The 22,832-nt window shown below is 45.7% G+C and overlaps 1 protein-coding gene across 1 annotated transcript in view; it reads right to left on the reverse strand.

The window, feature by feature from the left end:
• The window catches only part of LOC138569550 (kinesin-like protein KIF19), a 3,041,213-nt gene that overhangs the window by 2,010,266 nt on the left and 1,008,115 nt on the right, over positions 1 to 22,832 (reverse strand). Inside the window, exon 7 of the mRNA XM_069647615.1 lies at positions 16,377 to 16,502. Coding sequence (XP_069503716.1) covers positions 16,377 to 16,502 — 126 coding nt within the window. The remainder of the gene's footprint in view (positions 1 to 16,376; positions 16,503 to 22,832) is intronic.

Consider the following 22,832-nt stretch of genomic DNA (forward strand, 5'->3'; position numbering starts at 1 on the left):
GGGAACAACGCTGCAAACAGAGAGCACAACACTGCAGTCAGGGAAGCAAGGCTGCAGTGCAGGGAGAACAGGGGCACGGGGCAGAGAAGCAAGCCTGCAGGGCAGTGAGCACAGGGCACTGGAACTGGAACAGGTTCTGGAAACAGGAGAACCATGACACACCAGAAATCTAAGTTTCAAAGCACAAGGGGCTGGTAGAGAACTCATTGCAAGAGCCCTATGCTCCTGCAGGCAGCTGCTGATATATTGACCGGCCCTGTGCTGAAGTGTTAGGGAGAATTCTCTCTTTAGGCTGAATTTCCTAACCTAGTGAGTCCCCCAGCAGCTTTGCTGGATTTCTGGAGTTTGTTTTTTTCTCCTGCCAAGAGTGAGACTCTTTTTCTCCCACTCCTGGACATGATTTATGGTGTTCCTTTGACTGTTAATGTGTTTTATGGGCTATGGGGTCCTTTACTCCATAGGGTCTCATGTGTTTTTACTATGTGTGTTACACAGCACCCTCCGTGCAGTGACACAGGGGTGTCATAGTGACACCCCACCATAGACTCCATACCCTGGGACTGACTACTGTCTCCCAGGGCATGTAAAGTCACCATTGGCTTTACTAGTCCCAAATTATTAACAGAAACCGGTACAAACCATCATATTGTGGACGTACTGGTCGGGGCAATTCGATTGCCCCGGGGTCTGTTAGTTGTGGGGGCACGTCTCCCTCCCCCCTGATCGAGTTTTGGCTGGTGGCAGTGGATACTACTTTTTATATTCGACCGCGAATATATCCCTATGGGATTTTCCCATTGTTCGAGGCTACCAACTTTCATTATTTAATTCTCATAGCCTCGAACATACCGCCGGTTTATTTAATTAATTTTAATTCGCCGGTTGGTATTTTTTGCCAGGACTTGATTCTAAAATGGCGTTTATGTTCTCTTCTGTGACTCCAACCCAAGTCGAGCCCTTTGTTCCACTTTTTGGCAGGCTTCTCCACAGAAGCCTCCAAAACTGGTGCCACTCTGTCTGGGTACCACAGGGGGTGTCGGAGGGGGTTTAGGCACCCTGGACTGAGTTACCTTGGTAACTCAAGTCGTACTCTTGTGTGATTGGCCCAAGTGGTGAGCCGGCCGGCTCACCACTTAGCATGTTTGATTGACAGCTAGGCTGAATGAATGGGGGTGTGCTGCATAAAAGCAGGGCTTTGGGGACTGGAACTTCAGAAGTCGCCACAGGACCTGAGAATCCGACGAGGGAGAAGCTGAGCCGACCTCCCACGACGACACCACCGTTGGAGCCCTGCGGAACCGACTCACCACTTCCCGACGACAGAGAAGATCTCCCGACTGGAGAGGCTTCTTCCCCTGACTGGTGGGCAAAACCAGTTTACCTTCTTCTCTTCGCATCCCAGGCCGTCTTGTGGTCGAATTGCCCGTGCCAAGCACCCCGGCAACCGGATAGCCACTTAACACTGGACCGCGAATAAAAGGACCGCTCCTTTTACCTGAGGACTCCGCGGCTGGTTTCTTCCCTGGCAGTGCAACGGACTCCTGTCTTCCTCCCCGACGAGATCCTCTCTTCCCCTGGACGAAGTACCATGTCCGCCAGGCCTCCCTTTCTAAAGATTGCTACAAGGTAATAATAATCCCTTAACCTTCTGGACTGGGTTGGCCACCTTGACCTTCTAACGGGTCCCTTTCTTTTGGTCCAACTCTTTTTTGAACCTTTGCAAGACTCTTGAGCACTTCAACCGTGTGACCTTGGACACATTTCGTTCTGATCCTCTTAAAGTGGATCCGGCTGTCTGAACTCTAACTTCACGGTTTTACTTGCCTCCCTCTCTTGTTTTGTTCTTATGAAAGGGTTGGGATCTGTTTCATATTATACTCTGCTTTTCTCTCCCTTTTAAAACGAATTATTAGAGTGCCATCTGCGTTAAGCGCTCACCGCTGTCTGAAAATAAGTGGGGCTTTACTTAAGACTTGTCTAAAATTCTTCTAAGGGAGTGTATATCTTTTAGTGACCGTGTTTTTGAATTGCTTACTATTAGTGCCTGTGTGTTTTTCTAGATGTGGTTTTAAATAAATAATTATATCTCTTTTACACCAATCTCTGGTCAGTGTTTACTTGTTCTACTGTGCTCTTCTGACCTATTGTGAATACTCTGTATACTGCCTAACTCTTCTTGAGGGAAGTCTGACTGCTCAGCCACAGCTACCAAGTGAATCTGTGTGGTACAGACTGCTACCAAGTGGGTTTACTGCCAAACACCTGTAGTCTTAAATCTTTTGCAGTGGTCCCAGAGGGAACTGCACAGGTTCCTGCCTAACACTGGTGTACAGCGGTGGGATTTGTATTGAGTATACACTTTAGAGTGCTTTTTGAACACTTTAGGACAACTAACCACAGAGCTTAGCACTAAAAAGCTGATTTTCTAACTATGTCTGCCATGGAGAGTTATACCCTAGAATCATTGTCTGCCAAAACTGCTGATTGCTTAAAAGTATTGTGTAGACATAAGAATCTCTCTGAGAAGGGCAAGAAAATGGAACTCATAGAAAGATTGTTAGAAAATCAAAGTCTGGGAGGTACAGAGGAATCTACCCCCCCCCCCCCCCTCCCAGCAAATGTAGAAAACAGTGATGGTATTTATCTGAATCAAAGTCTTGATATTGAGTCAGAAGAGGAAAGTGAACCTAATGAAGTTAGCCACTCTGAGCCTCTGTCTGCCTTACCTACTGTACCTACTGGGCCTATACCAGTTCCTACATGTAACCCTGCTTATTTTGAACTTGAAAAAATGAAGCTTGAATTAGAGTACAAACGTTTTATTGCTCAATCTGAAAGAAACCAAGAGCTAGAGTTCAGAAGAATGAATGCCCAGGCTGAGCAGAAGCAAGCTGGGTTAAGACTCAGAGAAATAGAGCTGAACTAGAAATGAAGCGGTCTGTGGAAAATGCTTCTCTCTCCTCTAGTTCCTCTCGGAGTTCCAGTCCCAAAAGACCCTGGATGCCTAAGGAATTAGTGGGTATGTATGAACCTAAATTGGATGTGTTGGATTGGTTAAAAATGTTTGAGTATAATCATGGGCTCCAGGACATCACAGGGAATGAGTTACTTCTCTGGTTGTTCTCTAGGCTTCCCCCTGTTGCAACTGTTGTGGTAATGGAGTTGGGGGAGGTGGATAAGAAGGATTATGAATGTGTGAAACTAGCTTTGATAGCTAGATTTGGGAAGACCCCTTCCCAGTACATTAAGAGGTTTAGGACCCTCAAAAAGCATGATGGTACCCCTTGGGCTACCTGGGTGAGTGAAAGTTTGAAAAACTTAGAGGGATGGATTAAGGGTTACAGAGTTAACACTTATGAAGGAATGACGAATCTTGTAATGTTGGAGTCAATTTATGATGCCTGCTCTCCTGAGCTCAGACAGCACTTGGCTGATTCAAAGGAATTCGATTCAAGGAAGTTAGCTAAGGCTGCTGACTTGTGGGTTGCCAACAGGGCCACTCACAAGGATTGTGGGGCTACTCAGAAAAAGGAAGAAGGAAAAAAGCCAAAAAAGGACTCCAAAGAGAATTCAAACAAACAAAACCAAAAGGGTAAGCCACAAGGGAAACCAAATCAGGCTAGTGTACCTCCTGGTGCCAAACCAGAAGGAGGTCAGAACAAGCCACCATTCCAGAAAGCATTTGGTAAATGCTTTGTTTGTGGCTCTACTGACCATGTGAAAGGAGATCCCAGATGCAAGGGTAAACCTTCAGGGGTCCAGCTTGTCTCCTTAGCCTTCGCTCCAGAGGAGGAAGTACAAATGGCAAGTGGAAACTTTCTATTGCTGGCTGATGAACTCATTGGAGTCTCAGCCAGTGTTTCTTTAGTGTCTCTGGGGTTGTGGGAACAACAGAACTTAGATGTCTATAATTCTATCCCAGATAATACTAAAGAGAATTATAAGGACAGTGTCCAGGTGAATGGTCAGGAGACTCCTGCCATTAGGGACACTGGGGCCAGCATAACTGTGGTGGACAAATCTTTTTTTCAGGCTGAGGATGTTGCTAAGGCACCCAAACGCCTCACCTAGTTAGCTGGAGGGCCTGTGCAGATGCTTCCCCAATTAGCAGTTCTCATCCAGTGTAATGACATGACTGTGAAGATACCTGTCAGCATACAAAGTGAGGTGCCAGGAAGGGTTCTGCTGGGTAATGACTTAAAAACTCTTGGAGTAGTGTCACATACCCCCAGACCTCCTAGTAAAAGGTTAAAGGAGCTCACCAGACCTGCAAGGGAGCAAACCATGAGAGGTACTCCCAAGGAGATGATGAAGAAAGAGATCACTCCTACTCCACTGGAGATGTCAGCTGCTGTCTCTAATAAACTAGAAGGAAAAGGGAAACCTAAAACTTCTAAAAAGAACCTCACAGCCAGCACTCCAGTGCAGCCAACAAGGACTTCCCCTAGGTTGTACAAAGTTACACCAGTAACTCCCCCTCCAGCTGAGGCTGAGAGGGAGGTACAACCCTGTGTGGTTGAACTAGACTCGGAAAAAAAGCTAGTGGAAGGCCAGGAACTCATTGGAGATCGGGATCTTGTTGACCATCCTGAGCTGCAGTCTTTACTGGCAGAAGGTGGACCCAACAGGGCAGACTTCAGTAAGGGACAGAGAGAATGTCCAACTCTGGAAGGTCTTCGCCACCAGGCAGATGCTCAGGCTGAAGGGCAAGAGCCTGGGAAATATAGGTTAAACTGGGAAGATGGCCTCTTCTACAGTAAACCAACGGAGTCTGCACCTGGGGACAACAAACGACTTGTAGTACCCCAAGAGAACAGACCACAGTTCTTGCAGTTAGCCCATGAGATTCCTTTGGCTGGTCACTTGAGTTTCAAGAAGACTAAGGAAAGGCTCTCACTCTACTTTTATTGGCCAAAGATGGGGGCTGAAGTAGATAAATATTGCAGGAGCTGCCACACCTGCCAGACTTCTGGTAAGTATGGCTCCAAGAATGTGGCACCTTTAGTGCCTCTCCCTGTAGTGGGAGTCCCATTTGAGAGAGTAGGGATTGACATTGTTGGTGCCCTTGATCCTCCAACCTCCTCAGGCAACAGGTTTATACTTTTTGAAGTAGACCATGCTACTAGGTACCCTGAGGCAATTCCTATGAGGACTGTTACAGCTCCGGCTGTGGCTAAGGCCCTCCTTGGTATTTTTACCGGGGTTGGGTTTCCTAAGGAAGTAATCTCTGACAGGGGGTCGAATTTTATGTCCCACTACATGAAAGCCATGTGGAAAACCTGTGGAGTTACTTACAAGTTCTCAACCGCATACCACCCTCAGACAAATGGACTGGTTGAAAGGTTCAACAGAACCATGAAGAGCATGATAGGTGCTTTAGAGGACCCCCTTAAAAGAAAGTGTGACCTTCTACTGCCATGCCTTCTCTTTGCTTATAGAGAAGTCCCTCAGGTGGGAGTAGGTTATTCTCCCTTAGAACATCTTTATGGTCATCCGGTCAGAGGTCCATTGGCCCTGATCAAGGAGGGGTTGGAGAGTGCTCCTTCCCCCAAGCCAGTCAGAGTGACTGACTATGTGATAGGTCTCTGAAGGAGAATGTCACAAATGATGGCAGAAGCAAGTGATAACTTGAAAGCTGGACAAGCATTGGTCAAGCACTGGCATGACCAAAAGGCTAACATGGTTGAGTTTACTCAGGACCAGCTAGTTCTCGTTATGATTCCATCAAGGCAGAGGGCCTTGCAAGACAAATGGATGGGACCCTTCAAAGTTGTGGGTAAACTTGGAGAGGTCAACTATCTGGTGGACTTGGGCAATCCCAAGGAGGCCTCAACAGTCTTCCACACCAACAGACTGAAAGCGTATGTCTCCAGACCTGATGTAGGAGCTTTACTTCTAGCATCATCAGAGGAAGAAGAAGAGAGTGAAGCTCTTCCTGATCTCCTCAGAGGCTTACCTTTAGACGAAAAAATTGAAGGAGTAAATCTCTCTTCAAATCTGACCCCTGAGCAACAGGAAGAGTGCAAATCCATGTTGAATCAGTTTGCCTCACTGTTCTCACTTTCACCAGGCTTGACCCCTTGGGGACAGCATGACATACTCACTGGTGACTGTCTGCCAGTCAAAAGCAGAGGATATCGAATGTCAGAAAATGTAAGAACCCACATCGAAGGTGAGGTCAGCAAGATGCTTGATCTCGGGGTAATAGAGCCCTCTACTAGTCCATGGTCTAGCCCAGTTGTGTTAGTACCAAAGGCAGGATCTAAAGAACTTAGATTCTGTGTGGATTACAGAGCTCTTAATGCAGTCACTAAGACTGATGCCCACCCTTTGCCAAGGACAGATGAGTTGGTGGATAGATTTGGTGCAGCCAAGTTCCTCAGCACATTTGACTTGACGTCAGGCTATTGGCAAATAAACCTGGCCGACCATGCCAAGGAGAAAACTGCATTTTCTACCCCAGTTGGCTTATACCAGTTTAAGGTTATGCCTTTTGGATTGAATAATGCACCTGCTACATTTCAAAGGATGGTAAACCAGGTTCTGAATGGGATGGAGGACTTCTGCATGAGCAACTCCTGGGAAGAACATGTGGACCACCTGAGATATGTTTTGCAGGCTCTTGGAAAGGCCAATCTGACCATAAATGCGAGTAAATGCCAGATTGGACAGAGTAAAGTGGTCTACCTTGTACATAAGGTAGGAGGTGGAGAAATAAGGCCTTTGCCCAGTAAGATTGAAGCTGTGCAAAATTGGACAACACCTATTACCCAGACTCAAGTGAGAGCCTTCTTAGGCCTCACTGGGTATTACAGGAATTTCATTGAGAACTATGGGTCCATAGCTTCTCCACTGAATGTCATCTCCTCTCATAAATTCCCTAAAAAGGTTAGGTGGAATGAGGAATGCAATCAGGCCTTTGAAACCCTGAAAAAGGCTCTTTGCCAAGCCCCAGTACTCAGAGCTCCTGACTACCACCAGACTTTCATTGTGCAAACAGATGCTTCAAATGTAGGAATAGGTGGAGTCCTCAGTCAACTGGATGGGAAAGGTAGGGAGCACCCCATTTGCTTCATCAGTAGAAAACTGAAGGATCCTGAAACAAGGTGGGTAACCATTGAACGAGAGTGTTTTGCTATTGTGTGGGCTCTGAAGAAGTTTAGGCCATACTTGTATGGTTCTACTTTTGTCATTCAGACTGACCACCAACCCTTGAGATGGTTAATGCAAATGAAAGGGGAAAACCCAAAACTATTGAGATGGTCAATCTGCCTGCAAGGGTTTGATTTCACCATTGAGCACAGGTCAGGGTGTCACCACCAAAATGCTGATGGTCTCTCTAGGATGTATGTCATCGACTAGAGGTATGAGATTCATCCAGGAGTGGATTAAATCCTCCTGTCTCTTAGTCTGGGGGGGGCGAGTGTTAGGGAGAATTCTCTCTTTAGGCTGAATTTCCTAACCTAGTGAGTCCCCCAGCAGCTTTGCTGGATTTCTGGAGTTTGTTTTTTTCTCCTGCCAAGAGTGAGACTCTTTTTCTCCCATTCCTGGACATGATTTATGGTGTTCCTTTGACTGTTAATGTGTTTTATGGGCTATGGGGTCCTTTACTCCATAGGGTCTCATGTGTTTTTACTATGTGTGTTACACAGCACCCTCCGTGCAGTGACACAGGGGTGTCATAGTGACACCCCACCATAGACTCCATACGCTGGGACTGACTACTGTCTCCCAGGGCATGTAAAGACACCATTGGCTTTACTAGTCCCAAATTATTAACAGAAACCGGAGCAAACCATCATACTGTGGACGTACTGGTCGGGGCAATTCGATTGCCCCGGGGTCTGTTAGTCGAGGGGGAACGTCTCCGTCCCCCCTGATCGAGTTTTGGCTGGTGGCAGTGGATACTACTTTTTATTTTCGACCTCGAATATATCCCTATGGGATTTTCCCATTGTTCGAGGCTACCAACTTTAATTATTTAATTCTCATAGCCTCGAACATACCGCCGGTTTATTTAATTAATATTAATTCGCCGGTTGGTATTTTTTGCCAGGACTCGATTCTAAAATGGCGTTTGTGTTCTCTTCTGTGACTCCAACCCAAGTCGAGCCCTTTGTTCCACTTTTTGGGGGGCTTCTCCACAGAAGCCTCCAAAAGTGGTGCCACTCTGTCTGGGTACCACAGGGGTGTGGGAGGGGGTTTAGGCACCCTGGACTGAGTTACCTTGGTAACTCAAGTCGCACTCTTGTGTGATTGGCCCAAGTGGTGAGCCGGCCGGCTCACCCAATTGGCATGTTTGATTGACAGCTAGGCTGAGTGAATGGGGGTGTGCTGCATAAAAGCAGGGCTTTGGGGACTGGAACTTTAGAAGTCGCCACAGGACCTGAGAATCCGACGAGGGAGAAGCTGAGCCGACCTACCACGACGACACCACCGGTGGAGCCCTGCGGAACCGACTCACCACTTCCCGACGACAGAGAAGATCTCCCGACTGGAGAGGCTTCTTCCCCTGATTGGTGGGCACAACCAGTTTACCTTCTTCTCTTCGCATCCCAGGCCGTCTTGTGGTCGAATTGCCCGTGCCAAGCACCCCGGCAACCGGATAGCCACTTAACACTGGACCGCGAATAAAAGGACCGCTCCTTTTACCTGAGGACTCCGCGGCTGGTTTCTTCCCTGGCAATGCAACGGACTCCTGTCTTCCTCCCCGACGAGATCCTCTCTTCCCCCGGACAAAGCACCGACTTGCATCCGCTGCCAGGAACAACTGCCCCCGCTGGAGTATTCTCACCACTTTAAGGTACTGTGTCCGCCAGGCCTCCCTTTCTAAAGATTGCTACAAGGTAATAATAATCCCTTATCCTTCTGGACTGGGTTGGCCACCTTGACCTTCTAACGGGTCCCTTTCTTTTGGTCCAACTCTTTTTTGAACCTTTGCAAGACTCTTGAGCACTTCAACCGTGTGACCTTGGACACATTTCGTTCTGATCCTCTTAAAGTGGATCCGGCCTTCTGAACTCTAACTTCACCGTTTTATTTGCCTCCCTCTCTTGTTTTGTTCTTATGAAAGGGTTGGGATCTGTTTCATATTATACTCTGCTTTTCTCTCCCTTTTAAAACGAATTATTAGAGTGCCATCTGCGTTAAGCGCTCACCGCTGTCTGAAAATAAGTGGGGCTTTACTTAAGACTTGTCTAAAATTCTTCTAAGGGAGTGTATATCTTTTAGTGACCGTGTTTTTGAATTGCTTACTATTAGTGCCTGTGTGTTTTTCTAGATGTGGTTTTAAATAAATAATTATATCTCTTTTACACCAAGCTCTGGTCAGTGTTTACTTGTTCTACTGTGCTCTTCTGACCTATTGTGAATACCCTGTATACTGCCTAACGCTTCTTGAGGGAAGTCTGACTGCTCAGCCAAAGCTACCAAGTGAATCTGTGTGGTACAGACTGCTACCAAGTGGGTTTACTGCCAAACACCTGTAGTCTTAAATCTTTTGCAGTGGTCCCAGAGGGAACTGCACATGCACAGGTTTCTGCCTAACATGAAGCAGGCTCATTAGCAGCACCTGGAGCATCACACCTGAAGGTAGTCTGCCTCCTGCCTCTCTGATCTTGGGAAAGTGAAAGCAGCACTGATCTCTATGGCTTCTGGGGAATATAGTTCTAAGACTGTTGCATAGGAATAGCCAGGTAACGAGAACTGCTGCAAGGTGCATTATGGGATATGTAGTTTGTGAAATGAAATAAGTACTGCATTCTTGCAAACAGAAAGTAAAGACAAAAATATGACTAGGTATAGTCTGGTGAGAACTATTGTGATGGATTTTGAGTCCCACAGTCGTGACAATCCACTCAACTATCTTCACTAAACTCTATTTAATCCATCCTATGTGAAAATATAACATGATTTATAATGAGGAATGAAGTGTGTCCAATATAAACAACATGTAGTCATGGGACCAGGCCGATTTCAGTGAAACCGCCAACACAGATCTGAGACACCAGAACTCAGGCAAGGGGTAAGTAGGGGCAGGGAGAAGGGGCGGGCAGGCACCCAGAGTAGGGTTACAGTCAGTTATTAAGCAACTTTGGCATGTCCCAAAACCAGAGACTATTGCCCAGAAGGACAAATTATTTACCTCTGGAAATGTTCTTTCAAATGGATGTATCTTTGTTAGTCCTCATCTTTGATATACCCTGATATCCTGTGATATCCTGCTTGCAACTCGGAAACATTTCACACCAGAGTGTGCCGTGCATCTTCATTGCTGACTTTGTGTCCCTCGACGGCCTCCGTCGGTTTCGAGTATTACGTCGGCTTCAGTATAAATGGCACGCACCGCGCCTGTTGCCTCAGTTCATGTTTTCCTCTCAGCAGCACAGCAGTCTCAAAGATTAGAAAAGTGTCAGCATTAACAGAGAGGAAGGTGTAAATCACAGAAATTATTTCCTGACAGAGGGGTAGGATGGGAGGGGTGAGTGGCACTACATAAAAATGTCTTAGATAGATGAGGAATACGTGGGAGGAACATCCCATCGAAAGAACATTACCAGGGGTAAGTAATTTGTTCTTCGAATGGATTGTGTCCTCACACGTATTCCTCATCTTTGATAGACTCCCATAGCAGTGCCTTGTAGGAGGTGGGAAACTGAGAATTTATTCCACATTCACGCTGTGTAATGCAGCATTTCCAAACCTGGTTTCCTGGCCTGATAGAGAATCCAAGCAAAAATGCTTTGTGAAGGTATGCAATGTAACCGTCTGTCCCAACCTATGACCCGAATAGCCAACAAAAAGTTGATTACCCTGTCTCAACTTAGAGAGCCTATTAATATAAAAATGCAACGCTCTCTTAGCGTCCAGTCTGTGGAGTCTTTCTTCCTCTATAGATGGATGAGGAGGATTGTTGAAAGCAGGTAAACAATGTATTGCGCCAAATAGAATTCTGACACCGCCTTCGGTAGAAACGAGGGGCGGACACTTAAAACTATTTTGTCTTTATAAAAGACTGTAAATGGTAGCTTAGATGACAAAACTTGAAGCTCGCTAACCTTGCGAGCAGATGCAATGGCTGTAAAAAAAAAAACACTGTTTTTAAGGAAAATCATTTTGAGAGGTCATGAAGGCAAAGTTCAAAAGGAGTACCCATCAGGAAGTTCAAGACTAGGTTAATATTCCATACCAGCACAATAAAGGGAACCAGCGTTAAGATATTAGTCAACCCTTTCAAAAATTGAATGGCAATAGGGATGTTGAAGTTAGGAACCCTGTTCCAGTAAGCGCTTAAAAATAGATAGCGCAGATAGCCCTTGGCCCTAGCAACTTGTAGCCCCTGATGGGTTATATCTAATCTTCTGGAAGGTCCCAGTGTTTGTACCTTAACCTCTTAGAAATCAGGCAAGAAGTTTGAGGGTCCTGATTTCTGGGTGAAGAATGCAACCCCCTGTTGCGAGAGCAGATCCTCATTTTGGGGAAGACAAATGGAGGGCAGATGGACATTTCCAGAAGTTATCGGTAGCATGTCCTCCTGGCCCAATCTGAAGCAACCAAGATCATGGATTTCCCAAACTTTCTCAACCTCCTGAGAACATGAGGACTGGTGGAAATGCGTACAGAAGCAGAGATTCCTAATCTACCATGAACATGTCTCCCAGAGCACCTCTCGGAGGAAACTCCCTGGAGCAGAACATGTCGCATTTGCTGTTGACACTGGACGGGAACAGATCCACTTGAGGGGTTCCCCAAAGGGCAAAGATCTCTTGAAGCACATTGTGAGCTAACTCCCACTCGTGGGAGAAGGTACTCTGGCTAGGTGAATGGCCGCTAGGGAGATTCCTTCTTGCCTCTCTGCACAATGGTAGTGACCTTACACCTCCTCTCGTGTTGAGGTAATGCATGGCATCTGTGTTGTCCATCATTATCAGGATGTTCTTCCCCCGGACAGAGGGCAGAAAGGCCATTAGAACTAGTCAGACTGCCCTCAGCTCCAAAAGGTTTATATGTAGTTTGAACTCTGACTGAGACCAGCCTCTGCTGATCGTCAGATCTTTAGTATGTCCCCCCCAACCTGTGAGGCAGGCATCCATAACTACTGTTATCTCTGGCCAAGGTTGCCAAAAAGATTCTCCTTTCAACATGTTCTCCTCGCAGGACCACCACAGGAGATCCTCTGCGACCTTGTTCGGGACCTGAATCAGATCTGTCATTCTGCCGGAGAACTGTGACCATTGAGATCTGAGGGCCCACTGAAGGGATCTCATCCTCAGACGGGCTTCTGGCACCAGAAGAATGCAGGATGCATTGAGACTCAGCAACCTCAGAAAGTCAAAGGCTGGTAGACGTAGGGAACTCTGAAACTTGCTTATCATGTGCGAAATGCGAAGAGTCCTTACCTCGGGTGGCAAAGCTTTCCAAGAAGAAGAGTCCCGGACTGCTCCAATAAATTGCAGCTTTTGGGTAGGTGTCAAGTAGGAATTATTGAAGTTGAGAGAGAAGCCCAGTTTGTGGATTTAGTGGCAGGTGCTGTCTAGATGTTCCAGAGCCTGTTCGGGTGAGCTCTGATTAGCCAATCGTCCAGCTATAGGTAGATGTGAATCCCTCCCCTCCTTAGATTAGCTGCAACCACCGCCATCAACTTGGTGAAAACCCTCGGGCAGAGGCCAGCCCGCAAGGCAGTACTCAAAACTGATAATGATAACTGCCAATTTCTTTTTATTTTTATGTATTTATAAAGCGGTGAAAGCCAATGGGCATCGGGGCACTGGGACAAAAACACAAAAGACAGACCATAAAACACAATACAAAGCTCAGGGGTTCAGAACGGAAAGAGAGCCAGGGCCATGGAGAGAGAGCAGAATCATTTAACTAAAAAGGTGAATCTCAGGTACTACCTGAGCTTGTGATGTATTGGCACATGGAAATAAGCATCGTGGAGATCCAATGACAACATCCAATACTGGAGCTGAAGGGCCTGGATGATCTGCAAAAGAGTGACCATCTTGAACTTGTCCTTCCTGAGAAATTGTTCAAGCATCTCAAGTCCAAGATGGGTCTCGAGTTCTCTTTTGGGGTCAGAAAGTACGAAGAGTAACAGCCTTGATTTCTTTTCGCTACAGGTAATGGTTCGATTGTACCTTTTTCCAACAGGGCAAGAACCTCCTGTAAGAGGAGCAGAGTTGGTTCTTTCAAGGTCTGGCCTCTTTGGGGACAGTTTGGAGGTCTTTTCAGAAAAGCGAGGCAGTATTCATGGGCAACTGTTTGCAGTGGCCAGGCATTGGAAGTAATACTTCGCCACTCTTGTAGATGCTGGGTTAACCTGCCCCTACCACAGTCTTGTGACTTAAGGCCTTAACGCGGTTTTGGAGCTGTGGAGGTTGCGGATGGTAAAAAGGCACCTGTAGCAGCACCTCTGCCTCCACATCTCTGTCTCCTTTGTCCCCTCTGAGAAAATTGGCATCTCATTGTTCCGATGGAGTATTAAAAACAAAATGACTTCACTCCTCCAACCCATAGTGGAAGAAGTGGACTATGGGCTGCCGAATTGCAGCGCAGAGATATTGCGTCCGCCTTAGAGGTCTGCAGCTTCTTTAGGCTTTAATCCACTATTGATCCAAAAAGTTGTGATGCCTCTAAGGGCATGCCAAAAAGCAGGGACTGCACATCAGGTGCAAAGCCTGACTTTCTCAGCCAAGCAGACCATCTGAGAATAGTACTGGCAGCCATGGAGCGACTTACAATGTCTGCTGTGTCAAACCCAATTCTAGCGACTGACACATGACATCTTTCCCATCCTGTATGATGTTCAGGAAGCATCTCTTCTAACTCTGGGAAATGTTGTGCCACCATAGCTGCCACCTTCCAAAGGGTATGAGTGAACTTGGCCGAGGCATAGTTGTCGTTGACCACCTTACGAGCCATGTTTCCTGCTGAAAAGACTCTTTTCCCGAATAGTGTCCACTCTCTTGTCATCTGATGTAATTTTAGGGTAGGCCGCCCCCATGGCAGTAGAAACGGCTACCGGCACCAACAAGCTCTCTGTGGAGGAAGGCCTATATTTGTTTGTGAAGTCTTTAATCACTGCAGGGGTGGAGTCTGGTTTTCTCCAATTTTCCAGGACTCTATTCTGGACTGCTGCGTGGAATGGGAGTATGGGGCCCTTTGGCAGCCCCTTATCCAGGATATCATTTAAATCATCCTGCTCAAACTCCACAGCAGTTCTACCCCAGCCCATACAATCTATGACTTTTGACATCACAGATCTGTATGATGCATCCGCATGCCCAGATCCCTAAGGTGTGCTCAATTCCACTTCAGGGGAAGTGTCAAGCCCACTAGCATCCCTAAGTGTATCAACCAGGTCCCTTATCTTAGATTCCTCAGAGATTGGCTCTTCTGCGACACCAGGAGTGCCATAGTCCAGGACAAACCCAAATACATGGCTGTCCTCCTCCTCCTCCTACTCCTCATATATTGAACTCAAAGACTTAAAGAAGTATTTTTTTGACTGCAGTTGAAAACCTTCTATGAGCTGTATGAGGATGTCCTTTGATGAGCTGTATGAGGAATGCGAAAGGTCAGACTGCAGTGAAGACAGAGTCTTCACTTGACTCATTGAGACCACAAGTGGCACTCAAATAGGCTTCAAAGTCTTTCTGTCTGGGCTCTTGGGTGCGTTAACAATGGTTTTTATTGACACCCTGTTGGCCTGACGTGGCACAATGGGGTCGGAAGTCTCTTTCGACTTCTTCGAAGGATTAGCTGTTGCCGCCTTTGCAAATACCTCCAGCATTTTCAGTCGGAATTCCTCCAACTCAGCCATAGAAGCCATTTTTTAGGGAAGCTTACCCGTTTTCCCTCGGGCGATGAATCTGAAGAGGTCGAATGAGAGAGATGGCATCTCTTTCTGCACTTCCTTGACGACGTAGAGTGACGAGACCCCGACCTGGAACGCTGTGCATGTTTGCTGCATTTCTTGGATCAGTGAGGAGAAACTTCTCTCAAGCTCTTGTCTTCGGACGATTTAACCTTCGACAGAGTGGTTGAAGCAGATGTGGGGGAAGGCCTAACCAGGACGAGTTTCCCCTTCCTCTCTTTTAAGGCTTCACTGTCCACTATTGACATAAGCCACAGTCATTGACTTTGTGGCCCGTTCACAAGCATCAATGACACACTCGTTGCAGATCTGTTATTGATATGATATGATATGATATGTTATTTATAACGCGCTTAATACCCAGAGGTTTCTAACCACGGACCTGGGGATCGAACCTGTGTTGCTCCTTGTCATCTTACTTCCAAGGCGAGCACGTTGCCCCTGAGCTATCGTCCCGTGACGTCTTGGAGCCGCAATCGGCTCATCTTTTGAATCCCGTTTTTAGATAGACGTGGACATATTCGAACATTTTGAATTGTGTAGTAAAGAAGGAATGCCGGAGTGAGTGAACCATGTCCAGCAAGCAGTGCGGAAAAACCGAGCTGAGGCAATGAGCGCAGTGCGTGCCATTAATACTGACGCCAACGTCATCCTCGAGACGGACGGAGACAGTCGAGGGACACTAAGTCTGCGACAAAGATGCACAGCACCCTCTGCTGTAAAAGGTCTCCGAGCTGCAAGCAGAATATTGCAGCATATCAGAGTATATCAAAGATGAGGACTAACAAAGATGAGGAATACGTGGGAGGACACAATCCATTCAAAGTGAAGGATTCTATTAGACTATCTGGAACCAACATTTTTACTGTGGGTGCTAATCTAAGTAACAGGGCCCCAAAAGGCACTCTGGAGCTCTAGGTTCTTTGTTCTTTATTAGAGTTAAGTCCAGAGCTAACTATCAGTTGACAATAGAGACAGCCCAAAGATGCATCGATCGCTCAGTCATCGATCTTCCATTGAGCACTCTTGAAACTCTCTGGCCCATCGAACACTCAACATTCCACCCACCACTACCAGTCATGATACACACTAGCATTTACAGCAGCATCTATGACCGCCATAGAAGACACACTAAAACAGTATCTTAATACAATATTTAATTTTCCGCATATATACAATGCCATGGAGGTTTTTATGAAATTGTATTTAACATCATTGCATTAATGAGATCCATTTTTAGATAAGAATTGTTGTTTTCGATCTCTGCTCCATGTCTATCGATTTATTTGTAAATCCAAAATATAAATGTTTACTAATGACTACTTAAAACAACTTTGTGTGTATAAATGTTGCTGACATGAAAGGAATCCAATTTATTTACTTATTTTCTTTATCTTGCTAGCTTCACGGTTTTAATTCGAACCGTGCTACGTCCAATGTGACAATTCTAGACCAACAGACCCGGAATAATATTCCTAACTAGTTCCCAAGATCTTACCTTTTTAGCATTACTTGTTGACACTTCGGTAATGCCTGCAATTTGTACACTGCCTCGAGAGTCCTCTCTCAGCTCCAGAAATCCAGAAGAAGGTTTCAAAAGGTCACGAATCAGCTCATTATAAATCTGAATTTGGTGTAAAAAGTAAGAATGTGAATTAGTAAACTGCCATTCCCCAAAGATAATTGAACTGTAAGGTAGCAGCACAAATGAATCTATTATAATTTCAGTGTATGTGGATAGCTCATACACCTCAAAAACTCAAAGTAAAGTTAAGGAAGGCATGGAGTTGATATTACTACACAAGCCAACTATTCCAACACTTAAAGAGCATATCATGCAACCCATTCATATATGCTTATATTATCTTTTTTTTCTCAAAAAAATCTGTTACATCAATGGGCTTTGCAATAGCACTGTGTATGCAAACATTTTCATGCATCACTTTGCAATCACATATATGCTCAATCATAAAATTTAGGTTAAAAAAACTATTGTACTAGTCCAGATACTTATAATTATTTGGAGTTTGAAATGGCACTAAAACTGGACGGATTGACTATTGTAATTTTGTAAATGCTATTCATCCTAGAATCCAATTTACACCCTCGACTGGGGAGCTGTCAATGTACTTTTTCTATGTTGGGATTTCAATACAAGTGGGTTTATATGCAACTAAATTATTCTTGAAACCAAATGATTGTAACATATACTGTGAGCTGACAGTTTCCATGTCTGCTCTACTTCTAAGACACTACCAGTGAGTCAATTCATTAGGGCAAAACGTATTTTCTCAAACCATGTATTTTATACAAAATACATTGAAGAGATGAAAACTAATTTTGAAATGAGGGGCTGTTACCCTACAATACTTCAAAAATCGAGTACTTATGGAACTCTTTCAGGTCAAACCAAAAACAATCCCAATTCAGAACTAGTGTATACATGAGTACATTTTCTAAACAGAGTTCCACTATGAAACGGAAACCCAATTCACATTGGAATATATTACAACTAGATCCTTCACTTAATAAACTGTTTTCAACACCCCATGCTATAATATACAGATGAGTCAAAACTATGGGACATGTTGGTAGTTGCATAAAAACAAAGTTTCCTGACACAATTTGTTTGAACTGTTACAATGGTTATAACTTGAACAGAGGAAACGTATTGCTTCTTTAACTAAATACTAAACAATCTTTTTGAAGGATTTCACTACATGTGACTCGAACCTGCCAAATGTCTATGCAGAATTTATTATGTTGGCAAAACTATCCGTAAAACAAGGAGTTGGTCGTACAAACATAAATCAAACAATAGAACTTGGAATGAAAACATTTCAGGAAAAAGAAAGCCGCATATCCAACTTGCAGTTTTTGAATGAATCCAGAGACCATGATTAGTAGGGAATATCAACAGAAACTATTATTGTTTTATTTTTGCACTCCTTGGTCTAAACTTTAAAAAATGTTAACCACCCTTGTATTTGATCTTTTTATTTTCATTAAATTCGTATTGTTTTTCTATTTGACATTTTTTTCATTGTGATATTTTTGTTGTATTATCCCTTATAATTATTAAAATTACTAGTTTATCCTTTTTTATTTATGAACTCATTCTGATGGTGAATTTTTGTGAGTTATACCTGAGTAGATTTTATCATAAACTAAGGGGAAAAAGAAGAATGCCAAGAACAGATACACGTCTCAAAGGTTTTATTAAGACATATGTATGGGACAACTAAAAGCACGCTGGTATGTTTGCAAATAAAAAAAATAGGCCAGGGTGTTTCTACTCAGTTTTCTACTGAAGCTCTGAGGCTTGGGGAGGGTTCCCGATGCCCTACCAAATTCCGATCGACTTCCCAGGATTTACCGCCTTGAGCAAAGATCAAAGTTCGTGCCCAAAGGCTTCAGTTCAAAAGGGTTTCCTCACCGTGGTTGGGTCAGTTTGTTGCTGCTGTCAGCCTTATGGGATCCAGCACCCACTTGAGGCAAGTCTTTAGTGGAAGGCTTTCTTGGATCAGGTATCCCACAGCTTATCTGGGTCTATAGGTTCTTCAGCAGTCTGGTTGGGGGTAGATGACATGGGGGACAGCAGGAAGAGATAGGGAGGTGTGACACAAAACCCATTGTCACTTAAATATTCCTGATCTCTCCCCTTCCTTACTCACTACATTCTAGAACCTCTCCTTGACTCCCTCTTATACATCCTCCCACCTTTGGAGTCATGCCTAGGGCTAATCTGGCCTGCTGGAACCTTTTTATGATGTCTAACTGGGCTACAGCTGATCTCTTTAATTGCGTTTTTAAAAAAAAACGTTTATTTATAAAATTGGTGATTTACAGGTACAATAAGGAGGAAGGCATCACATCAACACAGGTCATGTATAATAGCATCATTGGCAACAATTTGGTCAATACACACATACAGAGATAACATCATTTGCAGTCAAACAGAGAACTTTAGCAGCGTCACACTGGCCAGTCTTCTCGGGCCAGAAAGTAGCTGAAACTGCCCCAAATATCACGGGGCCTAGCAGCAGGGGGGGGGATTGGGCATACCATACTTCATTCTCTTGTGTCCAAGTCAATGTTCTCAACCAGTTGCTCTGTGTGGGGGTCTTGTACTTTTCCAATGGAGGAGTATTGTTTGTTTGGCAATCATGCAGCCCACATTAGCAAAGGTTCAATCATTTCTACCCAGAGCCCTGGGCCACAGACCAAAGATAGCGCCCAGAGGGTGTTTCTCTAGCGTGGTGCCCGTTATATCTGACAGGATATCTATGACTCTCGTCCAGAAAGATTCTAGTTGCGGGCAACCCCAAAACATATGAAGGTGGTCTGCAGTCGTGGCATGGCTTCTGGGACAGTAGTGTTCTGTAGATGGTGGCATTTTGGAAAAGTCTGGCGGGGGTGTAATATAGGCTCTGTAGGATTTTAAATTGCATGAATTTAAGGCGAAAGTTGAGGGAAACCTTTCTGGTATGAGCGCACATGTGAGCCCATTGAGCATCTGTGAGCACAGTCGCAAGCTCCTTAGACCAACATGTACATGCCTTTCTGGGAGGGGGGGACCATCTTATCCAGCAACATACCATACAGTGTAGACAAAACATGCCCACTATCCCCCGAGTTGGCTATGTAGGCAAGAATCAGAGTCTGAGCGGGTTTCCTGGGGTATTCAGGCCAAATGGATGCCACCGCCACGCAGACCTGATAGTATTGGAACAAGTCACCCCAGATTCTCGGTGGCCTTGTTTCCAGGTCTCTGGCGTGATGAACTCCCCACCTGGGAATATGTCCGCCAGTGCCCTATATCCCAGTTCCTCCCACTGAACCTGAGTCGCCTTGTTATGCAACGGCTGTAACCCCAGGAAATTCCCGATCGGGAACCATTTATAGAACGGGTGGATCGTCCCTACATGGGAGAAGATAAGTTGCTAGGCTTTCAGTGTGGAGTCCAGCACTAGGGTCTTAAGGTCGGTGCGGTTAGCAGCCAAAGATTCCAGTTTAACATGAGGGGGTGGGGAGGGGCATTCCACTAAGTACCAGTATGATGTGTATTGCACTTGGGAGGACATCCAGTAGAGTTCAATGTGCGGTGCCGCAAACCCCTCCTTGTCGTATGGAGCTGTTAAGTCGTCCCATTTCTTCCGGACTGCCCCGGGGTGCCACAAGAACTGAGCGAAGTGCGCGTGCAGTTTGGTGAAGGAAGATTTACCAGGCCAGTCCGGGACGTTGGAGAAAACATAGAGCAGTTTAGGTAACAGGCACATTTTTATAATTTATTTGTGCAGCTTGTTTTCGAACACAGCAACAGTTGTGTCATAGTTATTTTTCAATAGTGTGGGATGCGTCCTGGACACTGTCACCCCAGATATTTTATAGAGTCAGCAGACCAGCGGAGGGGGAAGGGCACCCTGTATTCAGGGATGTTGTCTGTGAGCGGAAATATCTCCAATTTGGAAAGGTTTGACCGATGTGGACTATGTCTTGCAGTATGGGGTTCAGATTATTGTGTGGATCATGGACATAGAGCAACATGTCGTCTTGCCTATAGGGACACTATTTCTGGTCAGCCAATTAGACAGAGACCACGCTGGGCATGCTGCTCTCTGATGAAATCTGCCATGGGCTCAATAGCCAAGACAAATAGGATGGGAGAGAAGGGGCATCCCTGGCGGGTGCCTCTGCTCAATCGAATTTGTTCAGACAAAGAGGAGTTGACCATCACTGTAGCAACTGGTTGTGTGTATAGCAATTGGATATACCGTTTCATATTCGGGCCAATACCCATCTTCTCCATGACCACCCACAAGTATTCCCAGGACACCATGTTGAAGGCTTTTTGCGCATCGATGGTCACTGCAACCGCCTGTGCCAGGGGGTCCATGATATTAAATAGTTGTCTGATGATAAGGGAAGTGGACCTTCCAGGAATGAACCCGGATTGATCGGGATGGATCGGGTGTGGCATCAGGGGGCGCAGGCGGTTAGCCAGTATTTTAGCAAAGATTTTTGTGTCGCAATTCATGAGGGAGCCATGAGGGAGCCGCATAGGTCGCTGGGTTTATCTTGTTTAAGGAGTATGGTGATCACCGCCTTATGGAGTGAAGCGGGGAGCAGCCCAGCCCGAAGGGATTTCTCCCACACATCGTGGAGGGCAGGGCCCAACTCCGCAGCATATTCACGATAAAATTCTGCAGTTAGGCCGTCCGGGACAGGGGCCTTCCCCTTGGGCAGATCAGCTAGTACCCTCATTATTTCCTCGAGAGAGAGAGAGATGGGGGACTCCAGTGACTCTCTGTTTTGGGGATTGAGTCGTGACAGGGGAATGCCCTCAAATAGTGCATGCAGAGTTTGGGTCTCAAGGGGAGGGCCAGCAGTATATAGGTCTTGGTAAAAAATCCGGAACACCCCCACCACCTCAGAGTCAACCCACACGCGGTCCCCCTTCTTGTTAAGTATTGATTCCACATGGGACCGGCCCCTCTCCGCCTGTACCAGCCTGGCCAGAGTCCTACCGGGCCTATCCCCTTCCCCATATCTCCTAGCAGCGACAGGGCGGGAGAAGTAGCAGACCTTGCATGCAGCGTGTGTTTCAAATATTTCAAATTCAGTTGGAATTTGCAGCAGAATATCGGGCCGGGAGATTGAGCGTACTGTGTTTCTAGTTTTTTTAGGGAAGTTTCAGATTTCTCCAAGTCCCTGCGTATACACTTGGGGACCCCAGCTTCTCTGGATATCGCCATCCTCCTGATAAATACCTTAAAGGCCTGCCATCTAATACCATGCAAAGTATCTCCTGCAATGTTACTGGCGAAAAAGAAGTCGTCAATGTCAGCTTTGATGTCTGCGCGGAAAACTATGTCGGCGAGTGCAGCAGACTTGAACCTCCAGGGGCGGGTGCCCTGTTTACCCTGCTTCTGAAGTAGTAGGGATATGGGGGAGTGGTCCAAGAGTGTGCAGGGTCTAATGTCTGAATCTGCGACTTTCCCCAGTAATGAACATATCATGCAAAGAGGTATGGTCTCTCGTGTGTGGGTGCTTAAGATGCCAGGGGTTGCATAGGTCCAGTGTTAGCATGAGAGAATGTAGTTGGCGAGCAGCTCTTGATTGGGGTCTAGGGGGAAGAGCTAGTCCTGTCGAATGAACGGCACAATATCAAATTCATATCCCCTCCCCAGATCACCTGTACCCCACGTAACCCGACAATAGTCACTCTTGTGCTTCAAAGAACTGCGTGGAGTCCACATTTGGGCAGTAGGTGTTAACTAGTACCAATTCCATACACCCCAGAACAAAGTGTAATACCACAAATCTCCCCTGAGGATCAATAAGGGCTTCCTTTTCCACGAATCTAAGATTTTTGTGCACCAGAGTAGCAACGCCCAGGGACTGGGACGAGAAGGTTGTGAAATATCAGTTGGGTCCCCCAACCTCACATAACTGAAAAATACTGATTCAAGGGTCAGACAACAGCAAATCATCCAACATTGTGTATCTCATCCAATGCAAGGAAAGTTCAAAGGTGAAACCTGCCAAGAACTGCGGGAAAGAATGATCAGACACAGACATACCATATTGAACCATGAATCAGAAACACTAGTACGACATCATTTCAAGCAAGATGAGCACACACTAAAGGTTTTGGTGGCTTTAGTATTGAAAGGAGATCTCCCAAATACAAGAGAAAGAAGGACATGGGAACTCAAGGTTTTGGAGATGCTCAACCTAAAGAACACAGGTGGGTTTCAGGTCTCACTATGGTGATCCTTGAAGGCTTGCCCATCAGGCAACATACCCTCTGAATACTGATAATGCACCCTTCGTGTTTCATGTAAGAGCAATTCATGTTTCTTTGCATAGCACTTAAAAGTGCTTTGACAAAGTATCATTAAGTGTTTGAACCACTTCAGTTAACCAGCATTGGGCCGTCAGAAGTAGTCAA

The sequence above is a fragment of the Ambystoma mexicanum genome, chromosome 2q, assembly GCF_040938575.1.
Source record: "Ambystoma mexicanum isolate Mex_15411 chromosome 2q, UKY_AmexF1_1, whole genome shotgun sequence".
NCBI classification, from domain to species: Eukaryota; Metazoa; Chordata; class Amphibia; order Caudata; family Ambystomatidae; genus Ambystoma; species Ambystoma mexicanum.